This window comes from Salmo salar, chromosome ssa08 (assembly GCF_905237065.1).
Source record: "Salmo salar chromosome ssa08, Ssal_v3.1, whole genome shotgun sequence".
NCBI classification, from domain to species: domain Eukaryota; kingdom Metazoa; phylum Chordata; class Actinopteri; order Salmoniformes; family Salmonidae; genus Salmo; species Salmo salar.
The window spans coordinates 24,505,957-24,525,019 of record NC_059449.1 but is presented as its reverse complement, the minus strand read 5'-3'; the positions used below and the strand labels follow the sequence as shown (position 1 = coordinate 24,525,019).

Below are 19,063 nucleotides of genomic sequence, written 5' to 3'. Positions count from 1 at the left end.
GCTACAGGGCTATGAGGTATGGTATTATTGTTATAGGCTACAGGGCTATGAGGTATGGTATTATTGTTATAGGCTACAGGGCTATGAGGTATGGTATTATTGTTATAGGCTACAGGGCTATGAGGTATGGTATTATTGTTATAGGCTACAGGGCTATGAGGTATGGTATTATTGTTATAGGCTACAGGGCTATGAGGTATGGTATTATTGTTATAGGCTACAGGGCTATGAGGTATGGTATTATTGTTATAGGCTACAGGGCTATGAGGTATGGTATTATTGTTATAGGCTACAGGGCTATGAGGTATGGTATTATTGTTATAGGCTACAGGGCTATGAGGTATGGTATTATTGTTATAGGCTACAGGGGCTATGAGGTATGGTATTATTGTTATAGGCTACAGGGCTATGAGGTATGGTATTATTGTTATAGGCTACAGGGGCTATGAGGTATGGTATTATTGTTATAGGCTACAGGGCTATGAGGTATGGTATTATTGTTATAGGCTACAGGGCTATGAGGTATGGTATTATTGTTATAGGCTACAGGGCTATGAGGTATGGTATTATTGTTATAGGCTACAGGGCTATGAGGTATGGTATTATTGTTATAGGCTACAGGGCTATGAGGTATGGTATTATTGTTATAGGCTACAGGGCTATGAGGTATGGTATTATTGTTATAGGCTACAGGGCTATGAGGTATGGTATTATTGTTATAGGCTACAGGGCTATGAGGTATGGTATTATTGTTATAGGCTACAGGGCTATGAGGTATGGTATTATTGTTATAGGCTACAGGGCTATGAGGTATGGTATTATTGTTATAGGCTACAGGGCTATGAGGTATGGTATTATTGTTATAGGCTACAGGGCTATGAGGTATGGTATTATTGTTATAGGCTACAGGGCTATGAGGTATGGTATTATTGTTATAGGCTACAGGGCTATGAGGAATGGTATTATTGTTATAGGGGATTGACAGCACATTAAGGTGATTATTATCTGTGGAAACTGGCTCACTTTCACTTTCTGAAAGAAGACGTGCATCGGGAATTATGTATAGCTGTCATTAAATAAAATAGTCTGTCTCGTCAAGTAAATGTGACGTTCAACAATGTGCATATAAACTATTTAAATGTGGGGCTAAATCACATGTTAAGTTTAAAGCTTTCTGGTGACAGATCAGGAAGGCGGTGGTCCGTTTGGCGAACTGCAGGTGCGCTCGATATAACGTCACCGGCACATCTATGCGCATTGTGAACCCCGGGTTGAATCATCAGCACTACTTTTTCTCAGAATGTAAACCCCGGTGCGCCGGGCGAGATAAACTGATCGCACCTCAATGAACTCAAGCACTGCACTGCAGCATGTGTCTACTCACTAAACCAGGGATGGGCAACTGGCGGCCCGGGACCAGTAATAAAACATTGTTTTGGAACTCAGTCTGGATCTCAACTTACTGTTGACCGTTAGAATAATAGAAAACACATGGTGCAGTGTGTAAATCTGGTTGTGTATCAGCAGTCAGTCTATTAGCCCATGTTAGCTACATGTTTTTAGATGGTAAATTAGGTAAATCTCCCAAAATATCAAATTGGGTGTCAAATGAAAGCTAAGAGTTTATGTTTTGGGGAAATCAGAAGGCATAGATACATTTTTCAACCATTTTCCATCTGAAAAATTATGCATAAATAATGGTTTTGATTTCTGGTCAAACAGATGGAAAAAGATCTTAGAAAACATCTACCAGAAACAGTCTAAAAAGGTTTTAAAAATACATAAAAACACAATAATGTTGAAGATAAGACTCCTGACAACTAATATCAACACTTAAATGTAGTTTTGGATAAATTATTGCCTTCTGTAAGTTGAAAAAAACATTGCCTCGTAATTCTGTTAACAAACAACACATACACAGTATCTTTAAGATTTTTGTAATTTCTCTCGTCATCAGGAGGGAGGATCATGAAAGTTCACCGAAGTACCAATTTAGTTGTTACTGATTTATTAAGTGATTAAAACTCCATTGCAAAATGTGCAGAATTGCAGGAAATGAACATTAAATGTGTTATTTTCACTGTTAAGAGGGGAGCCACTAAATATGTTTTGCTCGGCGGGGTGTAAGGTTGTGGGTTACTGATATACATTTTTATTTATGAATTATTAAATTATTAAAACTCGTAATTATGTTACCAAATCTAAAGCTAAAATAATTAAGAAACTCGTTTGAAAAAAATAAAACTATAATCATTGATTCCAAAAATAAAATAAAAACCATCATAAATTATGTTATGTTTTTTTTCTCCCTTCTATACATTGTCTGGTAAATGCTGCCAGGAAATGGTGATGTTTCAAATAGGCCTAACTTGTTCATCACTAGCCTCCCTAGACAGACAGGTTGCCTCCCACAATGTACCAATGTTCCTGCATGCAAGCAAAGACTGTCTATTATATTGAGAAGATACTCAAGTGACCGCTCTAACAATGGAAATGCATGTCCTCAAAGAGGGAAGGCAGGTGGGAGGAGGCGAGATCTGGTGGGACCATGTAGCCATTATAGCCTCTGTGACAGCATTGGCAGTGCCATTGACGATATCTCCATTTTAAAGTAGTACATTTTCTTATTCATTGGCTGATTGCTCCCAACTCATAGGAATTCCCACTCAGTTGACTACTTTAAAATGGTGGAAGGCCTCAAGCACAATGTCCGTTCTAAAACAGATTATATCCATGATGAGTCCTCCATCTCTATGACAACAGGCACAACTCCAATATAAAGTATTTTCCTTCGTAACAACCTAACCATTATGGAACTTCTATTAGATCAAATAAGCCTCACGTAGCAAATTAGTAATTCAATTTTTTGTTGACCAAATTCGACAAACTCTCACTGACCTCCATACAACAACTCCTCACATCGTGGGCTTATTTTCGTGGACAGAGTTTTCACTGAGTAAAACCTCTCGCTTCGCCTCTTCCTCTCTGATACATGTCTGTAGAAGTTTCTGAGGTCAGTTGGGACAGAGAGGAAGAGGCGAAGTGAGAGGATTTACTCTGCCCAAAATCTGTCTGTTATTTTATTTCACCTTTATTAAACCAGGTAGGCCAGTTGAGAACAAGTTCTATGAGAGTGTGGAGTTACTTGAGGCTTATCTGATCTAATAGAAGGTTTGTAATGTTTAGGCTGTTACAGATGTACTGATATAAGTGGATGGATGTTGCATTCCGGTGTTATGATACTGATGATTTCTCTCCATAGATGGTTTGTTTGTGTTTCTACGGTTGTGGCTAGATGGAGTAGAGCTGTAGGTCTACAGCTCCATCTAGAGGTTGAGTTGGGGATAACAGATGTTGACAAATGTCAGCTAATGGGGATCCAAGTCAAATCAAATGAATAACATATTGGACTGTGTATGTTTGAATACAATATGAAGTCTGATTTAACTCTTTGACCTCAGACAGTAAATGTGTTGTTAATGGTTCTTCAACAATGTTCAGAAATATTGACTGTTCTGTTATTTCTTATTGTAGCTGAGTGAGCTGTAACTTACATCAAAATGAGTCTCTCTGGGGAGAGAGAGGAGGAGACCACTGTCTCTAAAATGAGTCTTTCTGGGGAGAGAGAGGAGGGGACCACTGCCTCAAAAAATGAGTCTTTCTGGGGGGAGAGAGGAGGGGACCACTGCCTCTAAAATGAGTCTTTCTGGGCGGAGAGAGGAGGGGACCACTGCCTCTAAAATGAGTCTTTCTGGGAAGAGAGAGGAGACCACTGCCTCGAAAATGAGCCTCTCTGGGGAGAGAGAGGAGGAGACCACTGCCTCCAAAATGACTCAAGACACCAGTTCTAAGAGGTAAGAGATGACATGTAAAATATACAGTTCTCTTAAAGACATAAAACTAAAGAGAAAAGTGTTCCCAAATTACATAAAATGTAGGTCTATATCATTCACTTAAAAGGCCAGAAATGGATTTACCAATTGCAGACTGTATCTTTATAAAGAAACATCAGGACTTCTAGATGTTCCATAATACAGTTGTTAAAATGAAGTAGATGAGGTATTGATGAGATATTGATGAGGTGATCTGTCTCCCTGTTTTGTTCAGTGTTCAGAAGCCCAAAGCAGAGTCCCCTACAACCAGCCTGCTATCAATGAAGAGTGATCAGCCACCTGCTTTCAGCCAGGAACCATTACCAGATGACAATAAGGAAGTGGAGAGGTTGGACAGTGAGGATGCATTAAAGATCACACACAACCTTCTGGACAGAAGAAGTAAGACTGTATTCCATACAACATTACAAAGAATGGTACAAAGACCCTTATAAAACACACACAAAGTCCCAACTCTCAATGTTTTCCTACAGGTCAAACTCTGCTGACAGTCCAACAAGACATTAAGGCTAAACTGAAACACAAGTATCAACACGTATCTGAAGGAATTGGACACCATGGAAACCAAAGTCTGTTCAAGGACATCTACACAGAGCTCTACATCACAGAGGGTGGAAGTGGAGGGCTCAATAATGAACATGAGGTTAGACAGATAGAGATGGCATCCAAGAAACAAACCACACAAGAGACACCAATCAAATGCAACGACATCTTCAAGCCTTTACCTGGACAAGACAAACCTATCAGAACTGTGCTGACTAAAGGAATCGCTGGCATTGGAAAAACAGTCTCTGTGCAGAAGGTCATCCTTGACTGGGCAGAGGGAAAAGCAAATCAGGACGTTAATTTCATGTTTCCTCTTCCTTTCCGTGATCTGAACCTGAAAAAGGACCAATACAGTCTGATGCAACTTCTTTCCCACTACTTCCCAGAGCTGAAAGAGATTGACAGCATTGAAGATGGTGAAACCAAAACTGTTTTCATTTTTGATGGTCTGGATGAGTGTCGACTTCCTCTAGACTTCAAAAACAATGAGAAGTGCTGTGATGTCACGAAGCCAACCTCAGTGGACGTGCTCCTGACAAACCTCATTGAGGGGAATCTGCTTCCCTCTGCTCTCGTCTGGATAACCTCACGGCCTGCAGCAGCCAATCAGATCCCTCCTGAGTGTGTTGACCAGGTGACAGAGGTACGAGGGTTCAATGATCCACAGAAGGATGAGTACTTCAGGAAGAAAATCACAGATCAGAATCTGGCCAATGAAATCATCAAACACATGAAGACATCAAGGAGCCTCCACATCATGTGCCACATGCCAGTCTTCTGTTGGATATCAGCCACTGTCCTTGAGATGATACTGAAAGAGGCAGAGAAGGATGAAGTCCCTAAAACTCTGACCCAGATGTACTCACACTTCATGTTCATCCAAACCATTGTGAAGAACAAGAAGTACAACAAAGCCACAGAGACAAACCCAAAGGAACTGTCTCAGTCAGACAAAGAGATGATCCTGAAACTGGCAAAGCTGGCTTTCCAACAGCTGCAGAAGGGCAACCTGATCTTCTATGAGGAGGACCTGAGAGAGTGTGGCCTTGACGTCACAGAGGCATCAGAGTACTCAGCATTGTGTACAGAGATCTTTAAAGAAGAATCTGGGCTGTACCAAGAGAAGGTCTACAGCTTTGTGCATCTGAGCATTCAGGAGTTTCTAGCAGCAGTGAATGCTTTAGAATCATGTCTGGACAAGAAGGAAAATGTTTTCTCCCCCACTAGTGATGATGAAGAGAAGGAGTCAATCCAGTTGTCTGACTTACACAGGAGAGCAGTGGACGAGGCATTGAAGAGTGAGAATGGACACCTGGACCTGTTCCTCCGCTTCCTTCTGGGTCTCTCACTGGAGTCCAATCAGAATCTGTTACGAGGCCTTCTGACACAGACAGGAAGTACCACACAGACCAATGAGGAAACAGTTGAGAGAACAGTTGAGTACCTTTCAGACAAGATCGAAAGGGAATCCTCACCAGAAAGGATCATCAACTTGTTCCACTGTCTGAATGAACTTGGTGCCAACTCTCTAGTTGAAGACATGCAGACCTCCCTGCGATCAGGAACTCTTTCAGAAACAAGACTAAAACCTGACCAATGTTCAGCCCTGGCCTACCTGTTACTGATGTCAGAGGAGGTGCTGGAGGAGTTTGACCTGAAGACTTACAACACATCAAAGGAAGGTTATCAGAGGTTGCTGCCGGTAGTGAAAACCTGCAAGAGAGCACTGTAAGTTATGTTATTGAGTTGATGTTTACAGTATCATTATAATGAAGGATTTGTATATCTAACAGATTATCTCCTCTCTCCAGACTGGATGGCTGTAAACTGACATCTAAATCCTGTGAGACTCTGGCCTCAGCTCTGCAGACACCAAACTCCCCCCTGAGAGAACTGGACCTCAGCTACAATGACCTGGGAGACAGAGGAGTGGAGCTGCTCTGTGTTGGACTAACCAGTCCACTCTGCAACATACAGACACTAGTGTGAGTTAAATATCTTCAGTATCCTCTGTCTTTATAGTTTTTATATATTTGTAGTAATTATGTTTCTAACATTATTTTACCATCTTGATAAATATGCAGAAACATACATACGATGTGATAAATATATCAAACTAAGGTTGAATATCTTGAGTGAGTTAGTATGTTTTTAACATTGGTAAATCATGTGTCCTTTTGTTATTGTCTTAATGTATCTCATTATTCTTAAAGCTTTGCATATTTAACAGTGTATCGACGTTAGAGGTCGATCAATTATGATTTTAACGCTGATACCGAAAATTGGAGGACCAAAAAAAGCCGATACCGATCAATCGGCCGATTTGTATTTTTTTATATATATGTTTGTAATAATGACAATTATCACAAATTAGACACCTTGCTTTCCCTGGGGCCAATTCAATGTTATAGTCCCACACTGGTGCTCTGCTTTTCTCTGCCATGGGTAAAATTAATATAATCGTACACACACACACACACACACACACAGCTCTCTGAATTGACAAAGATACTGAAGAGTCTGCTTAGGAGACACAAATACTCTCAACTGTTTGAATAATAAAACTAGAGTTGAAGTTACCTGTGATGAATGTTGAAAACAACTGTAATTTCTATATGCAGGAAATCCTATTTTAATAATGGGCATGGTAAGAATTGACTACCAAAGTGTGAGTCATAAATCCCATGACACCTTCCAGCAAAATCTGAAAAGTGGTTCCTATTTATTTATTTATTTATTCCATAGGATATTTTTAGATTCACTTCAAATAAGGTCTGTGTTTGTGTAGACTTACACCACCTTGCCAATGTAATAACTGTGTAGATATCCATATGACACGGTAACTCTGATCAATAACGGCAAAGACTTAAAAAAAAAAATGTACATTGGAAATATGTTGACAAACGTTACCTTATTTTTTATTTATCTTTATTTAACTAGGCAAGTCAGTTAAGAACAAATTCTTATTTACAATGACAGCCTAGGAACAATGGGTTAACTGCCTTGTTCAGGGGCAGAACAACAGATTTGTACCTTGTGAGCTCGGAGATTTGAACTTGCACCCTTCCGGTTACTAGTCTAACGCTCTAACCACTAGGCTACCCTGCCGCCCCAAAATCCTAGCGGGAGTTACACGACCCCCCCACCGGTCTCGATGAGGCTCTGGGCTACTATTCCCCCCCTTTGTGTCTCGGGACCCCCCCACCAGCGGGTGGTGTTGGTGTCCGAGGCGCAAACGAAAAGGTCGGACCCTATGTACGAGTTGTCAGCGGCCACGTTGTTATGAGAATGGCTGTAACCTTTCAACCAACTCTCCTGGTGTTTGTCCTTCAAAGCGCTCAGTGACTGTCGAGGCATGTCAGTCACCACCGCGTCCACGTGGGGCAACCTCTTCAGTACCTGCGAACTGAGACGAGGATATCGGTCTGTGATATCGCAAAGTGTTTCACCAGTGGGAGTCATCGGGTCAGTTGCTGGACTGACGCCATTAGTGTCATTGTAAGGGGTGACAGTCCCCAACCAAGCGGAAGGTGTATCATTGGAAGCAGAGTATACTCTGCGCATCAATGTTTTTCTTGCTGAGACGGCCGCAGTGCTTGCGGAAGTGTCCGAAGGGCAAGACAAGTTCATCTCAACTATCGTATTGCACGACTGCAAGGAGGAGGGAAGTTGCTTATAAACAGAGACAGCTGGCTCGAAATCATGAAAAGAATGGTCAATCAGGTTGGCTGATGGAATGTGTCGAGATATCGTAATATCTCCTTGGATCGGATTCTGTACCAAGAGGTTTCTAAAGGTCTTTTTCCCAAGGGGCGCTTTCGACAGATACCCCTCGTGAATGACTGCGTTGCAGCTAGAGTTAGGGGAAGACAGTGTGGTCAGTGGAGAAGGCACTGTGGCCTGTGACCATACCTGGTTGGTTTTCCAATCCATCAATGGGAGTAACTGATCCATCAAGTCTGCTCCAAGTAGCAGGGGTACAGTTGAGGCTGGTAACATACACAGGGTGAACGAGCGATACGTCCTGGAAGCGTAGTTTCATTATGACTCTCAATGTGAGAGGCGAGGTAGCCTGAGTGACCCCTCAAAGTTTAGTGTCGCATCGTTCCACTGTTAACCAACGTTTAGTTGGCTTCAAAGCCCTTTTTAGATCATCGAACAATGTTTGAGAGATGAGTTATATTGTCGCACCCGAATCAATTAGCGCATGACAAGTTAAGCAGTCCTCCAGGACTGTTTCCAGGTATGGCCGTTTAGATTCGTGGTTAGTGGACATATTCCCCACAAAGTGGAGTGGTCGTTCGCAACGACGTGATATGCCATTTCTGTTCAAGGTGGAAGCAGATTGACTTTTCCGATTTTGAGTGGGCTTGGCTTTAACGAAGCGTTTGACCTTTTTCTTCGCAACTTTTGTATCAGAGTCTATAGACAAAGCCCGGGGGCTTGTTTCTTGATCAATTGGGCCCTGGATAGGGTCTTGAATGAGAGCGGGAGAAATTTGAACTTTAACGTCCTTGATTTGGGTGTTAATTCCTGCGGACCTGGTGTCCGGTAATTCCCCGTCTAGTCCTTGTGACTTATCTTTTACCCTTTTCTCAAATTGTTCTCGCTTTAGTTCTTCCCGTAGTGGAACTTCTGGAGAACATTGGTCTACGTTTTGATCGTCCTTCTTGGGGCTAGGGGGCAGTATTGAGAATTTTGAAAAAAATATGTGCCCATTTTAAATGGCGTCCTACACAAACTCAGAAGCTAGGATATGCATATTATTAGTAGATTTTGATAGAAAACACTCTGAAGTTTCTAAAACTGTTTGAATGGTGTCTGTAAGTATAACAGAACTCATATGGCAGTCAAAACCCTGAGCGAAATTCTGACAGGAAGTGAAAATCTGATGTGTGAAATGAATTTCAAGGCTTGGCCATTGAAACACACAGTGGGTTAGGATTCTGACAGTAAAAACTGACCGAACAAGAGGCCTGGATACTGTGTCATTGTGGGAAGTCCTATACTACTATGGCGCGCGAGCCCGTGTGTACTCTCTCGTTTCGTAACGTTTTAACCTGTTAGGGCTAGGGGGCAGTATTGACACGGCTGGATAAAAAACGTACCCGATTTAATCTGGTTACTACTCCTGCCCAGTAACTAGAATATGCATATAATTATTGGCTTTGGATAGAAAACACCCTAAAGTTTCTAAAACTGTTTGAATGGTGTCTGTGAGTATAACAGAACTCATATGGCAGTCAAAACCCTGAGACAAATCCTGACAGGAAACTGAAATCTGATGTGTGGATATCACTTCAAACATTTGCCATTGAAACACAGTGGCTTGCGATTCATTTAGCACTTCCTAAAGCTTCCACTAGATGTCCCCAGTCTTTACAAAGTGTTTTGAGCCTCCTACCATCAAAATTGACTGAAAGAGAGGATGTTTACCTAGGTCACAGGAAATGGGCCATTACCATTGTGACGTCGGCGCCCATGGGTACTCTCCCTTTTCGAAACGTTTTGAAAGACAATGCAACCATCCCAATGGAATATTATTGAAGCCCTGGTTGAAAAAGCCCCTAAAGATTTATGTTATAAAACGTTTGACATGTTTGAACGAACTTAAATATATTTTTTTTGCTCATTCCTGACGACAAGTCAGACGCAGACGGTACATTTTCACTAGCCTTCGGAGCGCGCTAACGCTATTGGGACATAAATTATTAACCTGTTATGGCTAGGGGGCAGTATTTTCACGGCTGGATAAAAAACGTACCCGATTTAATCTGGTTACTACTGCTGCCCAGTAACTAGAATATGCATATAATTATTGGCTTTGGATAGAAAACACCCTAAAGTTTCTAAAACTGTTTGAATGGTGTCTGTGAGTATAACAGAACTCATATGGCAGGCAAAAACCTGAGAACATTTCATGCAGGAAGTGGCCTGTCTGACAAGGTGTCGTTCTTCTTGTCTCTGTTTATTGAAGAGTGAGGATCTTAGCTGTCCCGTGACACTTCCTACGGCTGCCACAGGTTCTCAGAAGGCGGCAAAAAGCGGAATCGTGGCTTTGCAGGCTCTGGCTGAAACAAAGTAGCGCGTTTGGGTAGTGGCTGGTTACAGTACTGTGAGACTCAGGCTCGTGCCCGCGTCGACCGAAAGGTTTGTTTTCATTCCTCTGTTTAGCTAAATGGACATTCCCGGTCGGAATATTATCGCTTTTTTACGAGAAAAATTGCATAAAAATGGATTTTAAACAGCGGTCGACATGCTTCGAAGTACGGTAATGGAATATTTCGATTTTTTTTGTCACGAATTGCGCCATGCGCGCGACCCTTCTTTACCATTCGGATAGTGTCTGGGACGCACGAACAAAACGCCGCTATTCGGATATAACGATGGATTATTTTGGACCAAACCAACATTTGTTATTGAAGTAGCAGTCCTGGGAGTGCATTCTGACGAAGACAACAAAAGGTAATCAAACTTTTATAATAGTAAATCTGATATTGGTGAGTGCTAAACTTGCCGGGTGTCTAAATAGCTAGCCCGTGATGCCTGGGCTATGTACTTAGAATATTGCAAAATGTGCTTTCACCAAAAAGCTATTTTAAAATCGGACATATCGAGTGAATAGAGGAGTTATGTATCTATAATTCTTAAAATAATTGTTATGCTTTTTGTGAATGTTTATCGTGAGTAATTTAGTAAATTGTTAGCAAATTCCCCGGAAGTTTGCGGGGGTATGCCAGTTCTGAACGTCACATGCTAATGTAAAAAGCAGTTTTTTGATATAAATATGAACTTGATTAAACAAAACATGCATGTATTGTATAACATAATGTCCTAGGTGTGTCATCTGATGAAGATCATCAAAGGTTAGTGCTGCATTTAGCTGTCTTCTGGGTTTTTGTGACATTATATGCTAGCTTGAAAAATGGGTGTCTGATTATTTCTGGCTTGGTACTCTGCTGACATAATCTAATGTTTTGCTTTCGCTGTAAAGCCTTTTTGAAATCGGACAGTGTGGTTAGATAAAGGAGAGTCTTATCTTTATTAAAATGCTGTGAAATAGTCATATGTTTGAAAAAAAAAATGTATTTTTGAGGAATTTGTAATTCGCGCCACGCCTATCATTGGATATTGGAGCAGGTGTTCCGCTAGCGGAACGTCTAGATGTAAGAGGTTAACTTTTTTGAACAAAACTACATTTGTTATGGACCTGGGATTTCTAGAAGTGCCTTCTGATAAAGATAATCAAAGGTAAGGGATTATTTACAATAGTATTTTTGATGGTTGATCGTTCCAAGATGGCTCAAAACATGTATAGCCTAGACTATTTTTCTGGGCATACCACGTCGTTTATTGCAAAGTGTGATTTCCCAGTAAAGTTATTTTTAAATCTGGCAAAGAGATGGCATTCAAGACATGTTAATCTATAAGTCTTTGAAAGACAATATTACATTTTAACAATGTTTTCTAATAGTAATTTTGTAAATTATAGCGCTAATAAACCGGACGCATTTGAGGCAAAAGATTTTCTGCTGTTTTTATATATAAATATGAACTTTATCGAACAAAAAATGCATGTGTTGTGTAACATGATGTCCTAGGAGTGTCATCTGATGAAGGTTGTCAAAGGTTAGTGCTGCATTTAGCTGTGTTTTGGGTATTTGTGATGCATGCTAGTTGCTTTGAAAATGGCTGTGTGATTATTTCTGGCTGGGTACTCTGCTGACATAATCTAATGTTTTGCGTTTGCTGTAAAGCCTTTTTGAAATCGGACAACGTGGTTCGATTAAGGAGAGGTGTATCTATAAAACGGTGTAAAATAGTCATATGTTTGAGAAAATAAAGTTATAGCATTTATGAGGTTTTGCATTTAGCGTGACACACCTAGGACATTATGTTATACAATACATGCATGTTTTGTTCAATCAAGTTCATATTTATATCAAAAACCAGCTTTTTACATTAGCATGTGACGTTCAGAACTAGCATACCCCCCGCAAACTTCCGGGGAATTTACTAACAATTTACTAAATTACTCACGATAAACGTTCACAAAAAGCATAACAATTATTTTAAGAATTATAGATACAGAACTCCTCTATGCACTCGATATGTCCGATTTTAAAATAGCTTTTTGGTGAAAGCCCATTTTGCAATATTCTAAGTACATAGCCCAGCCATCACGGGCTAGCTATTTAGATACCCGGCAAGTTTAGCCTTCACCAAAATCAGATTTACTATAACAAAAATGTTATTACCTTTGTTGTCTTCGTCAGAATGCACTCCCAGGACTTCTACTTCAATAACAAATGTTGGTTTGGTCCCAAATAATCCATCGTTATATCCGAAAAACGGCGTTTTGTTCGTGCGTTCCAGACACTATCTGAAATGATAAATCAGGGTTACGAGCATGGCGCAATTCGTGACAAAAAAATTCGAAATATTCCATTACCGTACTTCGAAGCATGTCAACCGCTGTTTAAAATCAATTTTTATGCAATTTATCTCGTAAAAAAGCGATAATATTCCGACCGGGAATCTCCTTTTCGGTAAACAGAGGAAAAAACAGAAAGACGGGGGCGGCCAGTGCACGCGCCTAAGCCCACTGTCCCCTGATCGGCCACTTGAGAAAGGCGATAATGTGTTTCAGCCTGGGGCTGGAATGACGACATTCAGGTTTTTCCTGGGCTCTGAGAGCCTATTGGAGCCGTGGGAAGTGTCACGTTACCGTAGAGATCCTTAGTTTTAGAAAGAGATGTCAAAGAAAGACAATAAATGGTCAGACAGGCCACTTCCTGTAAAGGAATCTCTCAGGTTTTTGCCTGCCATATGAGTTCTGTTATACTCACAGACACCATTCAAACAGTTTTAGAAACTTTAGAGTGTTTTCTATCCAAAGACAATAATTATATGCATATTCTAGTTACTGGGCAGGAGTAGTAACCAGATTAAATCGGGTACGTTTTTTATCCAGCCGTGCAAATACTGCCCCCTAGCCCTAACAGGTTAACATCTTACAAGCATCCCAACATATTCCAAATAGCTTTATCCTTATTCATTAATTTTATACAACCATTTAGATGTAAGTCTCATAGCTGAGGCTAGTATATAAACATTATTATGGTAATATGGCCGTATTGTCTCTCATGAGTTTCACAAAATTGTACCAAACGGACCAGTTCGTAGCTGGATTTTTCACCGATCTTTTATACCTTCTCCAGAACATAAATGTTGTTCGGTTCTCCAATTCTGTGAGGTAGAAGAATTCCTTTGTCTCTCTATGAAAACACTCTGTCTCTTTATACTGTGGCCATGAGGCGGGACATTTTCTTAGGAATTTACGACCGCTCAAACAGGGCCTGAGAAGGGGGAGGTAGGGGGATGGTACATAGAAAACCCAAAGAGGGCAACATCATTACACTAGTAATGAATTGTACTCTGTTCTGTATGCAGTAGGTAGGATAGAATACCTGTATGTCTCTAGTAATGAATTGTACTCTGTTCTGTATGCAGTAGGTAGGACAGAATACCTGTATGTCTCTAGTAATGAACTTGGATAGTGCACCAGAACACAACAATATGGTTTAAATGTTGACTGCTTTATTAGGTCTTTGTCAGTCAATAACCTGTTTCTCCTACAGTGTGGATCATGGTGGAGAGGGCAGGCTGAAATCAGGGCTGAGGAAATGTAAGTCTCTTCAATCTTAATTAATTGCATATTCAGCTCTATAGTAACATAGTAACTAATCAATACTTGTTCTGTACCTACAAAACAACATTTTATATGAAGATGTGGTTTGATTAAACTCTCCTTTTGTCTACAGATGCCTGTCATCTCACCCTGGACCCAAATACAGCAAACCCAAACCTGATACTGTCTGAGGGGAACAGGAAGGTGACATTGGTGGAAGAGAAGCAGCATTATGAAAACCATCCAGACAGATTTGACTATCATTCCCACGTTCTCTGCAGAGAAGGCTTATCTGGATCTCGTTATTACTGGGAGGTGGAGATGGATAGTTACTGGGATGGTGGCATGACTGTTATTGGTGTAGTTTACAAAGGAATGATGAGGAAGGGAGCTGGAGATGACAGTAGGATTGGAGCCAATAAGGAGTCCTGGTGTTTAGTCTGCTCTGACAGTCATTATCACTTTCTCCAAGCTGGAGTCCGTAGGAGATCCATCCCTTGTCCTGATTCTATGAGAGTTGGTGTGTATCTGGACTGGCCAGCTGGTACTTTGTCCTTCTATAGTTTGTCCTCCTCTGGTACACTGAAACACCTTTACTCAAGACACACCACATTCACTGAACCCCTCTATCCTGGATTTGGGTTTCTGTTTGGGGTTTACTCCTCCTCCTCCTCAGTGACCCTGTGTCAGATAGATGACCAACACATTCAGAGGTGAGTAATAGTAATGCTTTATAATTTGTTTATCGTCTGGAATCATTTCTATAAATACATTAGTAGTGGTGTGTTTTAATGTGTTCTGTTGGACCTACAGACAGTTAGATTAGTAGTAGTGTTGTTTTAATGTGTTCTGTTGGACCTTCAGACAGTTAGATTAGTAGTAGTGGTGTGTTTTAATGTGTTCTGTTGGACCTACAGACAGTTAGATTAGTAGTAGTGGTATGTTTTAATGTGTTTGTATGCACCTTACATAGGGAGCTGGTCTGTCACCCTTTGTATTGTTATGAAGACTGTATGTATGCTATATAAAGCCTTTATAAGTTGTATGTAGTTTAATCAGTCTATCCTTCTGCTTTACCAACACCAGAGACCATGGTGGAGAGAGTTGGATCAAGCCTAGACCTAAGAACACCAGAGACCATGGTGGAGAGAGTTGGATCAAGCCTGGACCTGAGAACACCAGAGACCATGGTGGAGAGTGTTGTATCAAGCCTGGACCTGAGAAATGTGAGTGTTAACTGAATTGTTTTTAAATCAAAATAGTTTTAAAGCGTTCATTATACTTGAGTCCCAGGCAAGGAACACAATCATGATCTATTTGGTCAAAACAAACTTAAAGGTAGAGTCAGCAATATGACGTAGATGCACAAAGTAAACAGCATAGTGGGTCAATTTCAACAACAACTAAGAGTGTTGGAGCGCAAATGTAAATTTCTCTGCTGTTTTGTTCCCGTGGCTAACACTCTGTAAGAGAGTGAAGAGAACCCTTGCACATGGGTAGTGTCATGATGTTGGCCTGTGGGTAAGGTTTATGACCCCCCCCATAAATACCTTTCTCCCTTCCCTCTCTCTCCGACTCTACTGAAGGACTCTTGAATAGCCATTGTTAAACATCGAGAGTCTGGGAACATCAAACAAGTGGGGGGAAAGGAACCATATTTCGGTAATAGAACCAGTTGAAAATATGCGTTGGTACTTAATGAATATGATGTCAGTTCGGTTGTCATCTGAGACATGACTGATGACAGGACGACATAAACTGTATCTGGGAAAGTCTACACATTCTAGTTATCAGATTCACATGGAATTGTTGTTCAATTTAAATGTTTAAATATAAAACTATTTGTGAAAAGATTAAATGTAATTTTAGCTTCCAAATGAGAGAATTGGGTTTTCATAAGGTTAGAGCCCTGCTCAATCAGTGGCCCGCCCCTGTGAAGAGACATGGGTTATAAACTATGAAACACACCCTTCTCTCCCTCCACTATATAAGCCCTTGACGAAAATGTAACCTCCTGTTCCAAGGAAGATAAGACGACGGTCCATACGTTAAAAAGGACTAACATGTCAACTACAGAACTAAGCCAACCTCAGCATGAGCTTTGGTTGTGAATGGTATGAACTTTGAACTCTTATTCACTAAAGAAGTGAGACATCCTAGCCGTTGAGTTAGCAACAGAAGCTGTAAACGTGGGCTAGGAAAGGACGGACGACGTATCCAGTCTAACACACAACGAAGATACTACAACGTATCCAATTTACCACCAGAGACATTCTTTTGAGGACAGGAAGGTCTCTGTTGGCCAACACGGCCAGCATCTACGACCAACCTACCGAAGCGCAGCTCAGAGTAAATATTTATTGCATTTTCCTTTTCCAAATGGGCGGTAATTTAGAATGCATAAGATACTGTATTTACGATATCACAGCTTCTCCCTTTGTTCCTCAGTCTTCCTGCTCTTTCATTCAAGCCCAACCCCTCTCTTTGTGTAACCAGCCGTCATTGTCACGTTCGTCTAAAGGAGTAGACCAAGGCGCAGCGTACTTAGAGTTCCACATGTTTAATAAATATGAAACTCACCAAAACAATACAGAAGAAAACGTAGCATGACGTTCTGGGCTGCTCACAGGCAGCTACACAAACACAAGATCCCACAAAGCACAGGTGGGAAAAGGCTGCCTAAGTATGATTCCTAATCAGAGACAACAATAGACAGCTGCCTCTGATTAGGAACCATACTCGGCCCAAAACAAAGAAATACAAAAACATAGAAAAGGAACATAGAACGCCCACCCTAGTCACACCCTGGCCTAACCAAAATAGAGAACAAAAACCTTTCTATGGCCAGGGCGTGACAGTCATACAGGTTCCGTCCCCCAGGGAAGTTTTCTGTATGACATAATTTGCATTCTGTGTATATGTAATTCTGTGTGATTAGTTAGGTATTTAGTAAATAAATAATTAAACCTAATTTTGTATTGCTGATTCAACTTGTTAGCCAGGGTTCGTGAAGATAACCAAGAATTTACAACTTTCAGATGAGACTGAAATAAGGTGACGATTAATATTGACTGCTATAGATGTAAAATATTACTAGGTCTTTAAGAGTTTATTCGGAAGATAACCTCTCTAGGGTATGTGGGACGAAATCGTCCCACCTACTCAACACCCAGTGGAATCCCGTGGCGCGTTATTCAAATACCTTAGAAATGCTATTACTTCAATTTCTCAAACATATGACTATTTTACACCATTTTAAAGACAAGACTCTCGTTAATCTAACCACACTGTCCGATTTCAAAAAGGCTTTACAACGAAAGCAAAACATTAGATTATGTCAGCAGAGTACCCAGCCAGAAATAATCAGACACCCATTTTTCAAGCTAGCATATAATGTCACATAAACCCAAACCACAGCTAAATGCAGCACTAACCTTTGATGATCTTCATCAGATGACAATGCTAGGACATTATGTTATACAATACATGCATGTTTTGTTCAATCAAGTTCATATTTATATCAAAAACCAGCTTTTTACATTAGCATGTGACGTTCAGAACTGGCATACCCACCGCAAACTTCCGGTGAATTTACTAAATTACTCACGATAAACGTTCACAAAAAACATAACAATTATTTTAAGAATTATAGATACAGAACTCCTTTATGCAATCGCTATGTCTGATTTTAAAATAGCTTTTCGGCAAAAGCACATTTTGCAATATTCTGAGTAGATAGCCCAGCCATCACGGGCTAGCTATTTAGACACCAACCAAGTTTGGCCCTCACCAAACTCCGATTTACTATTAGAAAAATTTGATTACCTTTGCTGTTCTTCGTCAGAATGCACTCCCAGGACTTCTACTTCAATAACAAATGTTGGTTTGGTTCAAAATAATCCATAGTTATGTTCAAATATCCTCTGTTTTGTTCGTGCGTTCAAGACACTATCCGAAGGGTGACGAAGGGTGACGCGCCCGACGCGTTTTGTGACAAAAAAATCTAAATATTCCATTACCGTACTTCGACGCATGTCAACCGCTGTTTAAAATAAATTTTTATGCGATTTTTCTCGTAAAAAAGCGATAATATTCCGACCGGGAAACCCTGTTTTAGTTCAAAGACGAAAAAATAAATACATGGTGTCGCCTCGTGCACGCGCCTCAGTCTCATTGTTCTCTGATCGACCATTATCCAAATGCGCTAGTGTTTTTCGCCCAGGGCCTGCAAAGACATCATTCACCGGTTTGCCGCCTTCTGAGAGCCTATGGGAGCCGTAAGAAGTGTCACATTACAGCAGAGATCCTCAGTTTTCAATAAAGAGAGTGTAGAAGCCCAAGAAATGGTCAGACAGGCCACTTCCTGTAAGGAATCTTCTCAGGTTTTTGCCTGCCATATGAGTTCTGTTATACTCACAGACACCATTCAAACAGTTTTAGAAACTTTAGGGTGTTTTCTATCCAAAGCCAATAATTATATGCATATTCTAGTTTCTGGGCAGTAGTAATAACCAGATTAAATCGGGTACGTTTTTTATCCGGCCGTGCAAATACTGCCCCCTACCCTAGAGAGGATAACAGCTCTAAAACACTCTTTCGTGGTGCTCCAACTTTCTAGTTAATTTAATTTACATGATTAGCTCACTCAGGTAATATTAATTACAGAGAAAGGATTTTATTGAATAGCATGTCATATCACTTAATCCGGCATAGCCAAAAACACGACAGTAGATACTGTGTGTGACTGTGTGAGAGAGGTCAGGCATCTTGCTCATCACAATATCTGTGGTGCTGCTCGTACAAAATAATTTAGCTGACTCTACCTTTAAGCTCTCATCCTAGAATCTACCAGAAATCAGGCCCCCAACATCTACAACACATGGACCAGAAAAATGTTGTTTCCTGCTTCCACAAACATTAATTAATATAAAAC

General features: G+C 40.6%; 1 protein-coding gene across 1 annotated transcript in view; it reads left to right on the top strand.

Annotated features, from left to right (window-relative positions):
• The window catches only part of LOC106597755 (NACHT, LRR and PYD domains-containing protein 12), a 65,216-nt gene that overhangs the window by 397 nt on the left and 45,756 nt on the right, over positions 1-19,063 (top strand). The window contains exons 2-5 of the mRNA XM_045723108.1: positions 3,535-3,854; positions 4,108-4,274; positions 4,367-6,167; positions 6,251-6,424. Coding sequence (XP_045579064.1) covers positions 3,652-3,854; positions 4,108-4,274; positions 4,367-6,167; positions 6,251-6,424 — 2,345 coding nt within the window. The 5' untranslated portion in view covers positions 3,535-3,651. The remainder of the gene's footprint in view (positions 1-3,534; positions 3,855-4,107; positions 4,275-4,366; positions 6,168-6,250; positions 6,425-19,063) is intronic.